This window comes from Equus quagga, chromosome 10 (genome assembly GCF_021613505.1).
Source record: "Equus quagga isolate Etosha38 chromosome 10, UCLA_HA_Equagga_1.0, whole genome shotgun sequence".
NCBI classification, from domain to species: Eukaryota; Metazoa; Chordata; class Mammalia; order Perissodactyla; family Equidae; genus Equus; species Equus quagga.
In genome coordinates this window covers 24,797,487-24,818,337 of record NC_060276.1, presented here as the reverse complement: position 1 = coordinate 24,818,337, position 20,851 = coordinate 24,797,487, and the positions used below count along the sequence as shown (strand labels likewise).

Here is a 20,851-nt window from a genome sequence, read left to right as displayed (position 1 = left end):
CTAGCTCACATTATTCAACAAATGCTTCCATGTTTTTTGCAGATTTTTTTTTTTTAAAGATTTTATTTTTTCCTTTTTTCTCCCCAAAGCCCCCCGGTACATAGTTGTGTATTCTTCTAGTTGTGGCATGTGGGACGCTGCCTCAGCGTGGTCTGATGAGCAGTGCCATGTCCTCGCCCAGGATTCGAACTAACGAAACACTGGGCCGCCTGCAGCGGAGCGCGCGAACTTAACCACTCGGCCACGGGGCCAGCCCCTGCAGATTTTTTTTTGTTGAAAAGCTGGGTATTGCTTTGGATCCTTTGCCATAAAGTTACATAAGCTTTGGTTCATTTTTACTGTATTAAATAGGAGACCAAAAAATCTGTCAGAGTATTCTGAGTGTGGATATCAATTGTCAGTGTCTTAACTTATAAAATTCAATTAAAAAAAATATCACTAGTTATGGGGTGTATAGTATGTTGATTATAGAAAGGAGTTCTCAAGTTATTGGTAAAATCTTGTGAGTCTATATAATAGTGAGAGAAGCTTGCTTGATAAAAAGGAGTTTAAATTTTTTTTAGTGTGGTAAAAACATAAAATTTACCGTCTTATCCATTTTTAAGTGGACAGTTGAATAGTGTTAAGTAAATTGACATTGTTGTGAAACAGATCTCCAGAACTTTTTCCATCTTGCAAGCCTGAGACTCTATACCCATTAAACAACAACTCCCCCTTTTCTCCTTCCCCTGGTAACCGACATTCTACTCCTGTTTCTATGAATTTGACTACTTTAGATACCTCATGTAAGTGGAATCATACAGTCTTTGTCTTTTTGTGACTTGTTGGCTTATTTAATTTAGCAAAATGTCCTGAAGGTTCATCCGTGTTGTAGCATGTGACAGGATTTCCGTCCTTGTTAAGGATGAACAACATTCCATTGTATGTCTATACCATATTTTATCTCTTCAGATGTTGATGGACATGTGGGCTGCTTCCACCTCTTGGCTGTTTTGAATAGTGCTGCTGTGAATGTGGGTGTGCAAATATCTTTTTGAGACCCAGCTTTCAGTTATTTTGGATATGTACCCAAAAGGTGGGGATTGCTGAATCATATGGCAGTTCTATTTAAAAATTTTTGGGGAACCTCCATACTGTTTTCTATAGCAGTTGCAAAATTTTACGATCCTACCAACAGTGCACAAGTGTTCAGTTTTTTTCACTTCCTTGCAGACACTTGTTATTGTGTGTCTTTTTGATTTTAGCCACCCCAGAAAGTGTGAAGTGTATCTCATTATGGTTTTAATTCAACTTTTGCCCATTTTTTATTTGGGTTATTTGATTTTTTGTGTGTTGAGTTGTAGGAATTCTTTATATATTCTGGATATTTACCTCTTATCATATATATGATTTGCAAATATTTTCTCCCATTCTGTAGTTACCTTTTCACTCTGTTGTGTCTTTTGATGTGTAAAAGTTTTGAAGTAGTCCCATTTATCTGTTTTTGCTTTTGTTAGCTGTGCTTTTGGTGTCATATCCTAGAAATCATTGTCAAGTCCAATGTTATGAAGCTTTTCCCCGGTACTTTCTTCTAGGAGTTTTATAGTTTTAGGACTTACATTTAGATCTTTAATCCATTTTGAATTAATTTGTTTATATGGTGTGAGATAATGAATGGTCCAATTTAATTCTTTTGCATGTGAATATCAAGTTTTCCCAACACCATTTGTTGATGAGACTCTTTTCCCCACTGAGTGGTCTTGGCATCATTGTCAAAAATCATTTGAATGTGTATGTGAGAATTTATTTCTAGCCTCTTCATTCTATTCCTTTGGTCTGTATGTCTGTGTTTATGCCAGTTCCACACTGTTTTGATTACTGTAGCTTTATGATATGTTTTGAAATCAGGAAGTGTGATTCTTCCAACTTTGTTCCTTTTTTTCTAAATTGTTTTGATTATTTGGACCCCTTAGATTTTAGGATGAATTTTTCTGTTCCTGCAAAAAACTGCTCTTGGGATTTTGATAGGGATTGCATTAAATCTGCAGATCGCTTTTGGTAGTATGGACATCTTAACAAATATTAAGTCTTCCGATCCATGAACATGGGGTGTCTTTCCATTTATTTGTAACCTTTTTAATTTCATTCAGCAGTGTTTTGTAATTTTCAGTGTCTTCCACCTCCTTGATTAGGTTTATTCCTAAGTATTTTATTCATTTTGGTGCTATTGTAAATGGAATTGTTTTCTTCATTTCCTTTTCGGGTTGTTCATTCTTAGTCTATAGAAGCACAACTGATTTTTGTGTATTGACTTTGTATCCTGCAGCTTTGCTGAATTTGTTTATTCTAACAGGATTTTATTGGTGAAATCTTTGGGGTTTTCTACATACAAGACTGTATATCTGTGAACAGAGATAATGTTACTTCTTCCTTTCGATTTGGATGCCTTTTGTTTCATTTTCTTGCCTAATTGTTTTGGGTACGACTTCCAATACTCAGTTGAATGGAAGTGGTGAGAACGGGCATCCTTGCTGTGTTCTTGATCTTAGAGGGAAAGCTTTCAACCTTTTACCATTCAATATGATAATAGCTGTGGGCTTTTTATAAGTGGACTTTATTATGTTGAAGTACTTCCCTTCTATTCCTAGTTGGTTGATTGTACCATGAAAAGGTGTTTAATCTTATCAAATACCTTTTCTGCATCAATTGAGATGATCATGAGATTTCTTGTCCTTCATTCTCTTTATGTAGTGTGTTACAATGATTTATTTTCGTATGTTGAACCACCCTTGCATTCCAGGAATAAATCCCATATGGTCATGGTGTATAATACTTTTATGTGGTGTTGAATTTGGTTCATTTGGGTCAGAAGTATTTTGTGTGTGTGTGTGTGTGTGTGTGTGTGTGCGCGTTTTTTTTAAAGAGTTTTTTTTTAACTTTTTATTAAGATTATGATAGTTTACAACCTTGTGAAATTTCAGTTGTACATTATTGTTAGTCATGTTGTAGGTGCACCACTTCACCCTTTGTGCCCTTCCCCCACCCCCCCTTTCCCCTGGTAACCGCCAATCAATTCTCTTTGTCTCTATGTTTAACTTCCACCTATGAGTGGAGTCATACAGAGTTCGTCTTTCTCTGTCTGGCTTATTTCACTTAACATAATAACTTCAAGGTCCATCCATGTTGTTGTGAATGGGACGATTTTGTCTTTTTTTATGGCTGAGTAGTGAGTGATTATTGAAATGTGGGGGCCTAACGCTGCCATTTTATCACTTGTTTTCTGGTTCTTTTGCATTTCCTTTGTTTCCTGGGTCAGGAGTATTTTGTTTAGGGTTTTTGTATTGGTATTCATTAGGGATATTGGTCTGTGAGTTTTTTTGTAGTGTCTTTATCTGGTTTAAATTTATTTTTAAAAAGTAATTTACATGTTTTAATCTTGGTTTAGGAAAGATTAAGTATAGAGAAAATTACAATAATTTTAGAGTACAACATATGTGTGATTCTCCTGTCATTGTGTAGAATTACCAAATGAAGAACCAACTTCTTAGGTCTGAAGAAATGGGGCGTACCTATACTGTATTTATAAAGTCCATTGTGAAAGCATATTTAATTTCTGAACTTGAATATGAATATAATTCAAGCCTATGAGTTGTGTACTGTGGATGTTAGTGGAAAAGTTAGTCGTTTATGTCAAGTGGATGCTAAGGCTAGTTATTTTGATAAGGTGTTATCTAATCAGAAGTGGAAGTTATAAAAATGTTAAATATGTTGTGTTTTTGTGGTCATATTAAAATGAAAAAATATTGTGCTTAGTAGTAGTAACTGCAGTTCTAAATTTTAGATTAAAATTTCCCATTATCCTCTATAAAGTAGTTTATTTTACACTTTCCTTTTGTTTAACTGAATTGTATCAGTTAGAATTGTATCTCCATCTTCATGTGAATTATTAATTATTAATAAATATTCTGTTTCATTTGGATACTTTTTACTACTTTGAGTAAATAAATGAAAAATTTTGATGCAATCAATCCAAGAATATGTGAAATAAAAATTGGGATTTCCCTCAAAATCCAAGCAGGATTAACTTACTTTGCTATGAAGTCTGTCTTGATATCTGCTATTGCTTGAAATCTGCCAGTGAACCAGAGGTGCCCAGTGTGAAGTGGGTTTGATGGTAATAATAAACTGTGCTTATATATCATGCTGTATACCATTTATGAGTGTTAACACATGAATTTAGCTAATTGTTGTAAATTTGATTTTCAGATCTAGATATTCATTTATACCAACTAATTGGGTCTCACCTCTGAAATGTTGATAGCCACTACACGATTGTAGTAATTATAGTTGTAGTTATTAGTGTTTATTCATGATATCTTAACATACAGAAAGTTATGTCAGTGGGGCATGTATATGTATTTTAAAGTAACTCAGTGCAAAAAGCTAAATGCACAGTATGATATTCAGGTATGAGTGACATGAAGAGTAAGCATTGACGATACTTTTAGAAATTATTCATGATTTAGCTGTTGACCTTGGCAGACTGAGATATGATTTTTAAGGTATAAGGTAAAACAAATATTTTACCTGTCTTGGGTTTTTTTTTAATTTAGTTTAATTTAATTTTATTTGTCTTGGGTTAGGGCCAGGTAATGTCTAGTCAACTGCAGCTTATTAAGGCAAACTGGAGAATTAGCAGACTTAGAATTAGATAGCTGATGTATGTCTGATATATCGGGTATGATATGGTATCCATTGTCTAGCAGTAGCCAGCGCCAGTATGGTAGACAGATGAGAGGAGGATAGTATTGTGGCATTCAGAATAGGGCAACTGGAGAGACACAGGGAGACCTTTTAGGGTGTGGTTGGGGGCAGGGTTCCAGTTGCTGGGATGAGGTTGGTAGATAGACTAGAGCAAAAACAAGGCATGGTATTGGTCCTTGGATGACTCAGGCACAGGACAACTGAGTAGAGGGTGTAGAGTAGTGGGTCTGCAGGAATAAGGCAGAAGCTTTTTCTTATCTTCTTCGTTGTCCAAAAAAGCCAAACCAAACAAAACTGGTAGTACTCATTTGTTGCAAAGTTCACCAGTGACATGCTAATTTTCTGCAGAAATCAAAACTGATGGTTGAGAACTGGGGCTGAGTGTGTAGGTTGGGCCAGGTGATCCTAATTGTGGCTAAGGACTTGAGTCACATTTGGAATGTACTGGGGAATGTGGGTAGACAAGGAAATGAGGAGGATTGCTGAGCACCTACTATCATACACTTAAAAATAGGAGAGGAACAGGTGGATGTTTCCACTGCTGTCTGGCTTTAGTTTCTGGCAGTGTGTAGTGATGCCATATCTGTGTAGACTCTGCCCCAGCTTGCTCTGTCTCCTTTTCCTGAATGTAAAGGTTGTTTTTGAAGCGTTGTGGCGTTAGATGTGGTCACTTTGCTTACTTAGTTATTTTAAAAAGTCCTTTTACTTTTGGCTTCACCCCTTCCTTCTGTATATTATTTTTTAATTTCGTAAGGGCAGATATTTGGCCTATCCTAAAGTTAGTTTGGAAATGTAGACGATGTCGGTAATTCTCTTATGTGTGCAAATTTCTTTTAGTCATAAGTTCTCCACATTACTATTCTTGCACCAGAGCAGGGGTACTACCATTAGAAATTCTTTAGGACTCCATCCAGGTTTGTGAAAAAGAAAATATATTTGGAAAGGATATATGCGGTAGCTGTAATGTGAGTATGCTATCAAGAAACTTTTAGGTTAAAATTTTGTTACTGGTCTGAGTATACATGATGATTGCTTGATTTGTCTTTCTTTTCACCCTGTCCTTTACTCAGAAGACTGTAGCAGAAATTGGGGAGATAAATAGAGGGAGGAAAAATATCTTTTTGAACAAGGAGAAATCTTTTTTAAAGATTAATCATCAAAAGGGCAGTAGATTTTCTTCTTTTGAAGGTAGGAATTTATGTCTAATTTAATTTCTTGGTGAGCTTTTCATTTCTTTCCCTATGTATTCTAAGTTGCCATATGTCATTTGACATAAGGAATGATAGTAACTTTCCTGTTTTGATTAAATGTACTAATGTGGGAACTAGTCTACCTTTTAACATTCAGTCTCCACCTAAATGACAGACTTCTGTTTGCTGTTTCCTGACAAAGTAGATAGGCCACTAAAAGGGACATACGTTTGGGTCTTGCCAGAAGTTCGTAAGAAAGTTTCTGTTGCCTGTTAATCTTGAGTAGGTGAACATAATAAAGATAACTTTTTGATAGAACTCAGAGTTTTTTTTTGTAGATGCTTAACTTTATGAGATGATGGACCTGAAATATGAATAAATCAAGTTTTAGCAGCAGAGATAGTTTCATAATTCCTCAGGTAGTTCAGATTTTAAAAGAGGACATTAAAAAATAAATTTCCAACCTCATAATTTACTTTTTTTCATACTAACAATAAAATTGTAACTTAAAAATTTAAAAATTACCCACATTTTCACCACCCTATTAAGTTAACTGTTATCCTTTGCTTCTTTTTTTGTTAATATTGCATCCTAATATAGGGCTTTTAATGTTTCAAGCTTTACCCGTGTTGTTACACAGTCACCATAAATAGTTTGAGTATATGGATGTTTTATTAATTACATTTTTGTGCCATAAATTATTCCATGGCTGGACATTTAAGTAGTTCCTATTTTCAAGCGTTTGTATTATAACGATGATGGCATTTCAGAAAGGCATACTACATTCCTAGATGTGATCCTTATATATAGGAGGATGTAACCCTTTTGGGAGGAGTGTTAAGGGGGTGGCATGTGATATATGTGCTGAATTTGTTGGCTTTTAGCAGTTGAATATTTCTGCATTTTTAGGGAAAGAATTAACACACCAGTTATTTGAAGTGCACCCCCAGTGTCCAATAACATGTGGATTCTGAGGAACCTTGCTAGTGGTGGCTCTGTTTTGCAGCTTGAAATTTTCTAGCTTGAAACCACTTCAGATTGAATTAAAGGAACTTTGAAACAATTATTCTTTTATTAAAAAAATCAAAATTACTCTAAGATTTTTTAAAACAATATCTTAAAGTTTTTTTTCACTTTTTCTGGGGGGCTAGTTTTAATTAATTTAGCAAGTCGTTATTTGGAGTTAAAGATGCAAGCATAATTATATCTAATTTTTATATATTTGCATTTATATACTATAGTTATAGATGTCCAACAGGTTTTCAGAAGTAGAAGAAGAAAGCTTTTTGTTATTGAATTAATTTAACTTGGAATCTAAACTTTGAGTAAGAGGCCGTAAACATGTATTCGTTATAGGCAACTTGAAAAGTTAAGGTGATCAAGTTTCAGCTGTTAGATTTCTGTTTACATCAAAAGTAGTGCCACTAAGAGCATCACTTGAATTTAACGTACAGAATTAAAAATATGTAATCACCTATTACATTTTAATCCAATAATTCTATATGAATGTACTTAACACACCTTTAACAGCAGTATACTATACACTTGAGCCCAAGGAAGTGGTTTTACTTTAATGTATATTATTCAACCATCTACGTATGTGTTCGCTTCGTTTTCAGTAAGGAGAATCAGAAGCTAGTTGTTACTGGATACATTTTTTCCCCAAAAGGAAAATAGTGATTGAGAGTAAAGGAAATTTTATTTGTATGCTTTATCCTCCAAAGCTTTTGGAATGTTAACTCTTCTATAGTAGTTATAGAAAATTGGTGCCTGTGATAAAAATCTCGGAGTTTTTCCTTGACGCTAGGTGAGAGCTCCACCTTGTGATCTTTGAGCATATTTTTAAAAAAATTAATAACCTACAGTAGGCCAGAAATGGTATGGTGAATTTTATTATTAAACTTATACTTTTATTTGAGCATTAGATATTCTTACAGTTTTAGGTTTCCAAACTTAGGTCAAATGGTATCAAATACATTTAAAGACCTTGTTTGTGAAATTTTTAATGTAAGTCTTTGGGGGAAGCAAAAGGTATTTATATACAGCTGTAGACATTTAAAATAAAGAGGGAAAAATTGTCATCTCTTTCTGCAGATAAAGTTTACATTCCTTTAAAAAAAAAAACAATGCTAACTTATCCTTCGTTCTCCCCCTTTAAATTACAAAGCAGCTTTAATATATAGAAATTTTTCTGAGGTATCAAGAACTTTTCTGGTGGTAAATTGATTATTTAGAAAATGATTAAAATAGTAAAACTCAGATACATGGAATTTAGTATTCTTATGTTGAAAATATTAGATGACAATAGAGGTAAGTGCCTTCACGTAGGAATAAATATGTTTTCACATTTATTGTTACAGGTAGTTCCATAAGGGCAAGGATCATTTTTTTCCTGTTGCCCACTGTATGCCCAGTGCCCAGCACTGCATTTGGCACATGGTAGATACTATTAATTGGTTGGATGGATTATTAATATTTAGAAACTTTTAAAACAAGTTTTTTGCTGGTATAGGGAGTTTGCCAGTTTAATAATTTTTTCTAAGTCTATCAGACCCTGGCTGATTTCTTTTTAATATATAGGCACTGTATTGGGGAGACTCACATCTTTATAAATTGTTTTCCTTTTCTGTTTGCTTCGGTTTCTACTTACCAAATATCTGTTAGTGTAGCCCTATACTGAGCAAAATAATTTGACCTGACAAGACTTCTTTTACACTAGAAATTAATTCTGTGCTATTTAGAGGAATGTAGTATACCACACAATACTTATTTCATATAGTGCTCTCTGCTTTTCAGAGCTGATACATTCATTATGTGCCTTAGCAGAATATATTTATAAACTGTCTTTAAAATCTGTTTAAAAACTGTATATTTGAGGAATGCAGCAAGTTTGGTTTTATAAAATGCTCAGAATGAGCTGGTTGGGGAGGGGGCAGGTAGGCAGACAGACAAAACAAGCACTTTATTTCCATCTGGCCATCTAGATGACCTCATGTTCTGGTTAGAACTTATTAGCTCTGTACCTCTTTTGCTCCCTTTAAAAGATAAAATTATTTTCCTTTTTAAAAAAGTTTTCTTTTTAAAATAATTTGGGACTTTTTAGGAGGCTGCCATGTGTCCAACATGTGATGGCAAGCCTGAGGACTCTGGTGTGTATTACTTAGATAATTCCTTAGGTTACAATAAGAATAAAACCAGATTAACAATTAGTGGTCTCAGAGGGAAACGATCCTGGGACCATGATTTAGAGCAAGGAGGAGACCATACTAACAGTCATCTATAAATGAAGATTTTACTATATATATGAGTACTTTTCAGAAAAAAAAGATAAACGCAAAGTGTTGGTATAGACAACCCTTGGTTATTCATGGCTTATTTTATGGATTCTTCATTCTTCTTGTTTCTCCTATTACCTCATTATTTTGCTATTTATAGTAGCTTAATTACAGTGAGCTAGGAAATGCAGTGTTTTGAACTTCTGTATTTTAATTAAATATGTGTAGCTATTTATGTTTTTTAGAGATTTAAAATTAATAATGGAAAAATTGAATTATCAGTTTCTTTTATAACGTCTATTCTATTGCAAGAGATCATTAGAAGTTTATCAGTATGTGATATTTGAACATGATTGGATATGGTCAGTCTTACCTACTTTTTCTTTAGGTGGCAGCCAGGTACTAGATTCACTTGGAAATAAAAGAAAAACATAAGAAAATTATAAAAGGAAGTTACGCATAAGATTAAGAGCTTGAGGGGGCCAGCCTGGTGGCGCAGCGGTTAAGTGTGCACATTCCGCTTTGGCGGCCTGGGTTCGCCAGTTCGGATCCTGGGTGCGGACATGGTACCGCTTGGCACGCCATGCTGTGGTAGGCATCCCACATATAAAGTAGAGGAAGATGGGCACGGATGTTAGCTCAGGGCCAGTCTTCCTCAGCGAAAAGAGGAGGATTGGCAGCAGTTAGCTCAGGGCTAATCTTCCTCAAAAAAAAAAAAAAAAAAGATTAAGAGCTTGAGAGCCAGCCTGTTTTCTCTTTTGTGTTACAGACTTGTCATTTGGTTGTATGTCATTCGCTCATTTAGAAACTGCATCTTTGACGTGCAAAAGTGGAAATAATAACCTTCCTATGGCTGAACTTACACTTACTTTGGTCACAAATGGCATTAATCTGTTGTGCATCTGACGTTATTGATACTTAAATTGATTATAAGTTCTTTGAGGGAATAGATCAGAGCTAACATTTTTTCCCCTCCCTCTTCAACACAGTGTGGTATTATCATGAAGTGATTGATTATTTATTAATAAGCCAGCCTTTGGACTGTTTCTTCTATGGTAGAAGAGCCTGCTTTTAAAGTGTTTTAAAATTACATCTTAGATTTTTTATTAGCTCCTTTTATCTGTACTATACATCAGCAGCAAAAACCTGTAGAATTTTGAGGCATCTTGTATTATGGTTTAAACTTGTCTGTCATAAGGATTTCAGGAGTAGTAAAAGAGTCACATTTGGTTCCTAATTAGGGCATACATCTTTTTAAGCCAGGCTAGAGAATCATAACAAATTTTTTAAATAATTGTCTGTAATACAAGCTTCTTTCTTTGTATCTGTTGTTACTATTGTGGGGCTACAACAGTTGTAACAAATCCATATCTAGAAAAAGCAGTCAAATGCAAGGGAAAGAAATCCTTATTTACTAAAACATATTAGCAGGCACTGGGGAATTTTGTTTTTGAGTATAGATACCCTTCCCAATATTTTTGATGTGTTTATAATAAATATGGCATCCCCCCCTTTTAAAGGAATTGTCTGTCTTAGAAGAAAGAAGTAAACCATCGTTTGGCCCACGTAAATATATGAATATATTTCTGACATTGGGGCGTTCCAGAAGATGATAAAGAAATGATAGCAGCTCCAGAAATACCAACTGATTTTAATCTACTACAGTAAGTATATTATGATAATTTTTAAGTGCTTGTTTTTTCCACAAAATAGGAAATGTGTTAAGTTAAAAATTACTTCTGCTTGAGAAGATCTAATATATGAGGTAGTATGTATACTTTGAAACAGTTTATATCAAACGTTCATTGGGCTCTGTAAAAGTAATTATTCCATGCTTTTTTTGTACTATGCCTTAAGTTTATTTTTTAATTTAGATACTACACAGTTATTATTTTGGCTGTGCAGTTCTTTGAGTCCATACTCGGTTATACAATAGCAACTATTTTGAGGAAATGTCATGAAATTCTTAAAAAGTTGTGTTCTCATTAGTAAGGAATATATACCATGCAGTAGTATTTAGGATGTAATGTCAGATTTCTGTTATAAAATCAAATGATGATAGGCTAAAACAAATGTAGGAGGGTACGACAATGCTCTCCATATTTTTGGCAGAAACAAATTACTTATTGGTCCATAAAGTGACTTCAACATAGGTATTTTCTTTATCCCCATCTTAAAAAGCTACCTATACTTCTTGTTCAACTTTTATTCTACTTCCTCTTTGGTGTTTGATGTAGGAAAGAATTTGAGCTACTATATGTAATAGTGAGGGGTTTTCATCCAAAGCTCCAGTTTCACTAGGTGCCTCAGTGAAAAGAGAACCTTTAAACTGCCCATGGACCCCTTTAACCTTACGTACATATCTACCACATTATATTTGCTGTTGGGGTCTTTATAAGACTTGATTTGAAAACAGAGTCTGGTTGCTAAAAATTTGAAAATAACAGAGAGAGACCATTGTACATAATGGAAGCCAATGTCTGCTTTTGATGGTATATAGATTTTCATTTTAAAAATAATTTTATTATTTTTAGTGGGGCTTAAGGGTCTACTGGGATATTGCCAGTATTTCAAAGTGTGATTTTTAATGTGACTTAAATCCTGGGGTATATTGGCTCTATTTTAAGATTCTTGAGAAAGATTTCTTATTTTTCTTTTTGTTTGAAGGAGGATATGGGATAGTCAGAAAATTAATTTTTGGTTTGACTACTATAAAATTATGAAATTTCTAAAATAAGATTAGAGATAATTTAAAAAGCTTATATTATAAGCTAGATTGTTGACTGTTAGAATATCTCAAGTAATTAAGTCCTGAAAAAGAATAGTGGATAAGAAGGAATTGATGTTGTGGAAGTAGAATAGACAGCATTTGACTGGGTCTGTGAGGTGGGGGGCAGGGTGAAGACAAAGGAGTGGAAGATTCAGTCATGTGATGGATACTCATGAAATTTCAAGCCACTAAAAGGTTAACCCAATATACTCCACAAACATATTAGAATATGTTATTTCACCTAGGATAGGTTTTTGTTGTTCTTTTGATCTTAAAAGCAGAGGGAAAGCATTGTAGGAAGACAGAGTCATGAACATATTTCTTTTCTAGTTGGGGATTATTTTAGTTTCTTATGCTGGTTACTCATTTCAGCTTTCGTCAGAAGGTTTTCCAGTTAGTAATCAAACCTCTAGTGGCTCATTCTTTTCGTTGGGATAGCCTGGAGAGGAGGATTGAGAGTGTCATTGAGCCTTTGATTACTCTGTGGCCATTGGAATATTGCGAAGACTCGTGATTGTTTGCAGACTTAGAGCAGTTACTGAGCTCTCTAAGAGAGCTGGTGTCCCACAAATGTCTTGGGAAGAAAGAAGTATTACTTATACACCAAGATATTTTAAAACATCTTCAGGTTTTTTTTTTTTTTTTTGCGAGGTCATATAGGCATGTGGGAAGAATATTGATGACAACAATTTTCTTAAGATGTAACAGGCGTGAGTTTCAGGGTTAATATTATAGTAGTCATTCAGTTTTTGGTGCATTAAATCTGGGAAATGGTATTTATTACAGGCCCTTTCCTTGCAACATTATAGAACATAGTTAGGATTGCCACTATCTTCAACACATTGTTTAAATTACTTTGTAGGTAAGTGCTATAAATAGTAATTTTTTTTTCCTGCTGGCATCTTAACCATTACTTTAGATTTATAAAGTATTCCTACCTCACAGCCTCTCGACAACTGGTTATTGTAGCAATAAAAATGGAAATAGAAGAAATCTAGTTAGAGAAGACTAGCTTTACAAAGATAGCCTTTTACTTTGATTCCATTTATTTTAAGCAAAACTGGCACTAGGTTTACACATTTAGAGTGGTAAAACCTTTATCTTTTATGGGTGTGGCTCAATTCTTAAATTCATTGTGACCAAATGCCAAGTATGCCTTGCCATAAAAATTTAAATGAGGGTGCCTTACTACTATTTAGATAGACGGACCCATGTTTACATACATAGGAAGCATCACACATGTGTATTTAAATTAGTCTACTGCCTTCTGTGTGAAAAAATCCAAATTGTACAAAGTACTCCTCCTACTCCAAAAAAGGGACAATTTCTTAGAACTATAGATTTACATCTTGGAGACTGAAGAAACTTTAGAGATTTCGTTCTTTCCTGCATATACATTGTTTCTAGAAGAGAAGATGGAGACATTGTCACTGGTCCAGGATCACAGTTTCTTAGTACGGGAACTAGTGTTCCTGACTATAGCTCACCACCTCTTTACTTCATAAAGAACTTGAATCAATCAGCACATTTTCCCTATTCTATTACAAATGATTTAGTTTGTCAAAATGTTTTATGTGTATTCTTCGGAAATACGTGTTTTATGTATTTACACCTAGATTTATAAGTATTGTTTGAGTGAGGTGAGAGCGGTCAGAGGAACCTTAATATTGCTAAAATTCCCTAATAAATCTCATCCAGTGCCTTACAGTTTTCCCTGAGCTCCATGGTCTTTAAATCAGAAAATGACACCAGCCATTAGAACAGAAAACCACAGTTCCTAGGGTTAAAATTTCGAGAGCCACTCATTTCATTTCTTATGCTTTGGTTAAAAATTAACAAAATAACAAAAATGTTTAGACATTTGTGTTTTAGGTTATTATTTTTGTAGTTGGTTATGTAATTTTATATGTTTGGTAATGTGCTATGGTATGATGTTTTGGGAAAACATCTTAATTACGTTTAATGCTAATATGGAGTGTTATGATGAGTTAACCAAGCTTTTCTTTTAGAAAATATGGCAAAAATTAGAAACTCCATCTACATTTCTAAGGAAGGTAAATAATTGCTTATCTTTCTGTCACAGGGAGTCAGAAACACATTTTTCTTCTGACACAGATTTTGAAGACATTGAAGGAAAAAACCAAAAGCAAGGCAAAGGCAAAGTATGTACAGAATATGGGGCTTTATTTTGGTTCTTAAGGTCATTCATATGCATAAATGTATATATATGATTATATACATAGAATATATATAGTTGTTTTAATTATGTCTCAGATGTTGTTGTCTTTAAAAAATGCCCTTTTTTCCTGATTGGAACGGTAAGCCTTGTGAACACATGTGGTTTCTTTGGCTTTTAGATCAAATTATCTTTTGACTATCTATTTCCACTACTGTAAAGTTGAAATTAATAATACACCACTGTTTGTAGTAGTTTATTTTGTAAAGCAGAGTATGCTAAGCAAAATGTGATAGGCTGTTGGCTTTATTTTTATTTACGCATGAGTAGTTAAATATAAAGCAAAGCAGTAAATGAATATCTTATTCTAAAGTGTAACTCTAGAACCAGCAAACCCTATAACCCTAAAAATGTAACCTACGACCAGTTTAAGTCTAATGAGTTACGATTGACGTTGATTTTGCTCTTTACAAGTAATGTCAAGGATTAAAAACTAAGAAAGTCAAGTTCTTTGTCAACAGAATGAAAGTGTAGAGTAGGTAGCCTGGGGGCTCTGGATAACTTGGTGAATGGTTAAATCATTTTGCTATTTTGAAGGTGCGTTTGACTCCATGCATCTGTGTAAATACATTGTGCAAAAGATGATCTGTTTTCGTTCAGCATTTTCTTTCTCAAAATGAATTTTGATTTATATTTTTCATGACACATTTACTTTTAAAAAGTGTAAATAATACAAAATGTACAATGAACAAAGTAAAATTTTCCTATAAACCTATAACCCAGAGGTAATTTGTTCTTTAAACATTTTGATGAACTTACTTTTATATATAAACCTGTGTATAGACATGCACATAAGATTTTACTTAAATGGAATCATAGTATGCAAACTGTTTGATTTGCTTTTAAAACTCAATGGTATGTTGTCAGCAGTTTTCCTATCAGTGAACTTTTCCTGCTGTAATATTTAATGGTGTCTTAGCATCCCATTTTATGTATAGAGCATGATTTATTTAACTAGTCCCTAGAATATTTTTTTAGAGTGCACATAATCCATGTGTTTCATAATTTCATATGCTTTCTTAGTCCCTTAAAAAGCAGAAGTTTTGAGAGAGAGAGTGTAAAAGTGTGAATGAATAAAAATGTTAACTCCTGACTATCCATAGATGCCCATAATTCTAGTGGATAGTATAGTCATGCACCGCATAATGATGTTTGTATTAACAACCGACCGCATATACAATGGTGGTCCCATAAGATTAGTACCGTAGAGCCTAGGTGTGTAGTAGGCTATACCATCTAGGTTTGTATGCGTCCTCTCTGGTGTTTGCACAATGGCGAAATCACCTAACGGTGCATTTCTCAGAAGGTGTCCTGTCATTAAGTGATGCGTGACTGTATATGTATGTTCATTAGAAAACCATTTTTTTCTTGTTCTGCAACCATCTTGCAGAAATGAAACTCTCCTTTTGACTTTGATTTAATATACAGGTTGGGGTAAGTCTCACAGTGGTATCTGAATGGAGGACTCCCCAGCATTTTTGTGCCATAGTTTGATTAGCTTTTTACAGCCAAGTTTGTGAGTGAGGTGTTAGGGGTCAGATCAAGGATTTATTATAATAATAAGAGCAACTGTGTTTTAACACTATAGTATGTATGTTCCATCACTGTAATAATAATTTTATATGTTACCTAATTTAATATTTGAACAACCCTGTGGATTAGAAAACTGCCTTATTTTTATAGATGGGAAACTGAGATCCAGAGAAGCTCAGTGATTAAAGGATTTGAGCCCATGTCTGTTGAAAAATGGTGCTCTTAATCCACTATAGTATGCTACCTTATATAGTCTTTCTTTAGAGATTTTTTTCCCTCTACAAGATTGTACCCAGGTTAGCATGTTTACTTTTGTACTTCCCTGTATTATCACTCCTTGCACATTGTTTTTTCTAGCATAGTATACCCATTGAGCCATTTTAATTGTACTAATTAGGTTTTCATACTGGCAGGGAATATTGAGGCAAATGATAGATAAATTGCAAATATATAGCTCCATGTTAATTAGCATTAACATTTTATACTTTTCTAGTGTATTCTTTGTGGTTGATCCTTTCTTTCACCCTTATCTCCGAAATTCCTTTTACTGGGGACAAAAGCCTTTCATTCTACAATTAGGAATTAATGACTTAGGTTCACAAAGACTGAATCTCATTAACAAAATAATGTAAATTAACAAATAATATCTTTCAGTTGTTAGGAAGGGATTTGAAGTAGTTAAGAGTAGGGTGGTTTTGGACTCTTGAAGAAGAACGAAGGACCCTCTATGGCACAAAGTATAGAAACAGACAGCCTGTCAGTGAAAATAAATTTGCAGACCTGGCTGTAGATCAGGGGTCTGCAACCTATGGCCTGTTTTTATATTGCCCAAGAGCTAAGAATGGTTTTTGCGTTTTTAAAGGGTTGTAAAAATAAACAAAGAATATGTGACAGAGACGGTATGTGGTCTGCAAAGCCTAAAATATTTACAATCTGGCACTTGACAGAAAGTTTGCCAACCCTTGCTCAAGATCATAGAAATGTGTAGGTCTAAAAGAGACCTTAGAAATCATCTGTTCTAATCTGTAAAGATTTTAATACATCTCTGGCATTTTAGAAATGAGGACTCTGAGTTAGGGAATGACTTATTTTTCTATGACAAAGTATGTAAACTGTGGGAAGTATTTTATAACTGAGGCATGTAGGCAACCTTTTCACTGATTTATGAAGCCCCCACCCCAATATTGACAACTTCCTTCTAAAGAGACTTCATTTCCATAGTGTTCATTAGTTCAATTTTCGTGATAAGTGAGTGTTGGAGGGAGGGCCCAGAAGAAGAATGAGGTTGATACGCCTATTCATACTGTTTAGAATTTCTTTGTCAGTGTCCTGCAGTGATTTATAAGACTAACAGTAGACATCAAGTTAAAATGTTGAACTAAGTATGAGTTACTTATTTGATAGTTTTGTTGTTTTTGCTGCCCACTCTAATCTGCACCCTAAAGCAGTAACTCTATGAAGTAGGCACAGTTTTATCCTCACTTTACAAATTAGGAAATCTCTCTGAAGCAGTGTGGTTAAGTAACTTACCCAGGATCACTCAGCTAACAGGAGTAGAAATTTGGACCCATGCAGTCTGTCAGTCTGCAGAGGCTGTGCTCTTAACTACAGTGTCATGTGAGGTGTATGGTAGTCTAAATGAAAAAATTGATACCACAAAGAGGCTGTCACAACCATATCATTTTATTATGACATATGTGTATGGCACTCCCCTGTAGGTCAGGTTTAAGCATGTTATAATTATGTACCCTGTCAGCTGCCTCTGCTCTAGCTTTATTTTGAACTCTCAAGGGTAATGATAGAACTTACTCAACTTATATTTTTGTGCAGACTTGTAAAAAAGGCAAAAAGGGCCCAGGAGAAAAGGGCAAAGGTGGAAATGGAGGAGCAAAACCTCCTGCTGGTCCAAACCGAATGAATGGGCATCACCAACAGAATGGAGTGGAAAACATGATGTTGTTTGAAGTTGTTAAAATGGGCAAGAGTGCTATGCAGGTAATGTTTGTTGTGTTCTTCCCAGTTTATTTGTACATTTTAAACTTGAGTGAGTTGTATAAGATATGTCCCTGATTTTTTAAATTGCGTTTAAAAAGATTGCTAATACTGCTTATTAGAAAAAAGCAACAAACTAGTCAGAAATCTAGGGATTTTTCTTTTCAGACATAAGACTTTTAAGCTGTGTCTTGAGTCATTTTTATGCTGCATTATTTTCTTTTAATGGCATAGAATAAAAAATTATTTGGTCAAAAAATATGCTGACGTAAACCCTATGAAGTTTCAATTTCCCCTGAATTTCTATAGCTGCCATTAAAACATGAAGTCCTTTGCCTGTATAGAATGCTTGGTTGAGTGACCTAATATAATCACTGTCCACTTTAGTGAATTGAATTATTTTGATCACTATTGTCTATTATAACTTTTATTACTTGTGCTGTTTCTTAGCAAAAGACTAAAAAGTTGGAGTTAATCCATGCCAAATCATCCTAATTTTGTTTCTTCTGCATAATTTTATGACAGTAGAAGCATTTAGTCATTACAGTGGAGGTTAAACCCATATGGTTGTTAAAAATTAAATAAACACTGTACTCAATATACATGCTTAATAAAGTTATTTAATTTATAAAACTTATAATAAGAGAATAATTTCTTTCCTTTATAGAATTAACTTTAATCAAAGGGTGCACATGGATGGTTTAGGGAGAACTAGTCATTTAAGCTTTTTGTTATTAATAACTGAAATGCAAATCTTGTTTATAAATCATCTAAATAGGTGTAGTTTTATCAATAAATTTTAAAATATATATTTGGACTAATAAGGAACATTTTAACATGTAAAATGAATTGTTAGTTTTTTGAGCTATCAATAATTGTACAGAGCAATGTATTTTCTTAAATTCGAATTTACCTTCATTTATCCATATAGGATTTGCTTTCATATAGTTTAGCTTAGGGTGGGGATTTTATTTCCTATATGGTGTTTTACTTTTTTTTTTTAAAGATTTTATTTTTCCTTTTTCTCCTCAAAGCCCCCAGGTACATAGTTGTGTATTTTTAGTTGTGGGTCCTTCTAGTTGTGGCATGTGGGATGCTGCCTCAGCATGGCCTGACGAGCGGTGCCATGTCTGCCCCCAGGATTTGAATTGGCAAAACCCTGGGCCCCTGAAGCAGAGCGCCTGAACTTAACCACTCAGCCATGGGGCCAGCCTCTAATGTTTTAAATGATTATTATTTCTTTTGCTGAGGAAGATTTGCCCTGAGCTAACATCTATTGCCAATCTTCCTCTTTTTTTGTATGTGAGCCACCTTGACAGCATGGTCACTGACAGATGAGTGGCGTGGGCCCATGCCCAGAAACCCAAACCGAAGGTGGAGCATACTCAACTTAACAACTAGGCCACCACAGCTGGCCGTAAATGATTATTTTTATACACATTTGATATTAAAACAATAATGTCTTATTATATTACTGTGCTGTGGTTTATTTAGTCATTCCCTAATTTGAAAAATTATCTCCCTCTCTAGTTCCCATTTTGGGTTTAATTTTGTCAAAAAGATAAATTATCTCAGTTACATGATGTATCATTTCATTACTTTCCCTTTTATTTTTATATTATACTTTTTCTCTGTAATTTGTTCTAAGTAAAGTGCATTAATCTTTTTTATGATATCTCTCATTTTTGTTAACATCAGAAATCTCAACTTACATCCACAACTAATTAGGCTGTTCTATTTTTGTCTGGTCTGTAGGGTTTTTGTTTAACTTTTTGGCTCATCAAAATGTTTAGTAAAATTGTGAAAGTTCAGCTTTATATTTAATTCTTTTTGTAATGGTATCTCAGTTTTTAAAGAATGAACATTTTCCTTATTTTTGGGTTGTTTATGGTTTGTCATATGTTAAGATTGTACCTCTGTACCATCTGTTTTTCTCTTTCTAAATGTGCTTTCCCCCTGAAAGGCGGAATGTCCACAGTATCTCTCCATTGATTTCCTTGAATCGTCTCCCCACCTCCAGTTTGTTTTGTGTACTTCCACTGGTGTTCTTTCTAATACCATATTTGATCAAGGAAGTCCCCTGTTTACAAACTTCCAAGAGTTCTTATCTAAAAGTTCCAGCCCACATTTCCTTATGGCATACTTGCTCTTCTCTAGCCACAGTATGTACTCTAGCACAAGGCCTTTCTTGTTTTTTTCTTTGCCTGAAATAGTCTTCTTTTCTTCCCTTCCATATCACAGAAGATTGACTAAATCAAATGTCATTCTTCTTTTGAGAAGCATTCTTGGGCTCTGTCTCCTTCTCCCTTTGAATGTATTTCTTACTCCTCTCTTTCCATTATGGCACTTAGTATATTGTATTATAGTTATGTGTATGTCTGAATTTGCTTCTAGATTGTTAATTCCTTGATCAGGGGCCATGTATTATTCATTTTTTGTATCCCCAGGATATATCTATTTCAGTAATTATAAGTGAGAATGAATAAGTACAAGACTCGCTGTTGGTTTTAAAATACTTCTTAGATTTTAAGAAAGGAGAAACCATGCATATGCCCCTGGTTCTATTAGATAATAGATGTTGAATTTTATTGAATAAGTTCTTAAGCATACCATTTGATGATTAAAAATTTAAAATATATTTCAGTGTGATAGCTTGTATTATTTTTATTACAGCAGACTTGTATTCCTAGTATAAACTCTACTTGATCTTCATGAATAATTTTTTAATGTGATGTGGTGATCTAAGATTTCATTAAATATTTTTGTATTTTTATTGATCCAAATCAATGTTGTTTTTTGTCCCAATATATATTGCTGCATATAACAAACCACTGTAAACTTAGTGATGCAAAAGAACAACCAGGGGCTAGCCCCATGGCCTAGTGGTTAAGTTCAGCCTGCTCTGCTTCGCCAGCCTGGGTTCGGTGCCCAGACACAGACCTACACCACTCATCAGTGGCCAAGCTGTGGTGGTGACCCACATATAAAATAGAGGAAAATTGGCACAGATGTTAGCTGAGGGCGAATCTTCCTCAAGCAAAAATAGGAAGATTGGCAACAGACGTTTGCTCAGGGCCAATCTTCCTCAGCAAAAAAAAAGAAAAAAGAAAAA

At 34.3% G+C, this 20,851-nt stretch overlaps 1 protein-coding gene across 5 annotated transcripts in view; it reads left to right on the top strand.

Annotated features, from left to right (window-relative positions):
* STAG2 (stromal antigen 2) overlaps positions 1-20,851 on the top strand; it is a 118,501-nt gene that overhangs the window by 34,178 nt on the left and 63,472 nt on the right. For all 5 annotated transcript variants that reach the window (XM_046673028.1, XM_046673030.1, XM_046673029.1 and 2 more), the window contains exons 2-4: positions 10,729-10,872; positions 14,062-14,140; positions 17,578-17,742. In XM_046673028.1, coding sequence (XP_046528984.1) covers positions 10,829-10,872; positions 14,062-14,140; positions 17,578-17,742 — 288 coding nt within the window. In that variant the 5' untranslated portion in view covers positions 10,729-10,828. The remainder of the gene's footprint in view (positions 1-10,728; positions 10,873-14,061; positions 14,141-17,577; positions 17,743-20,851) is intronic.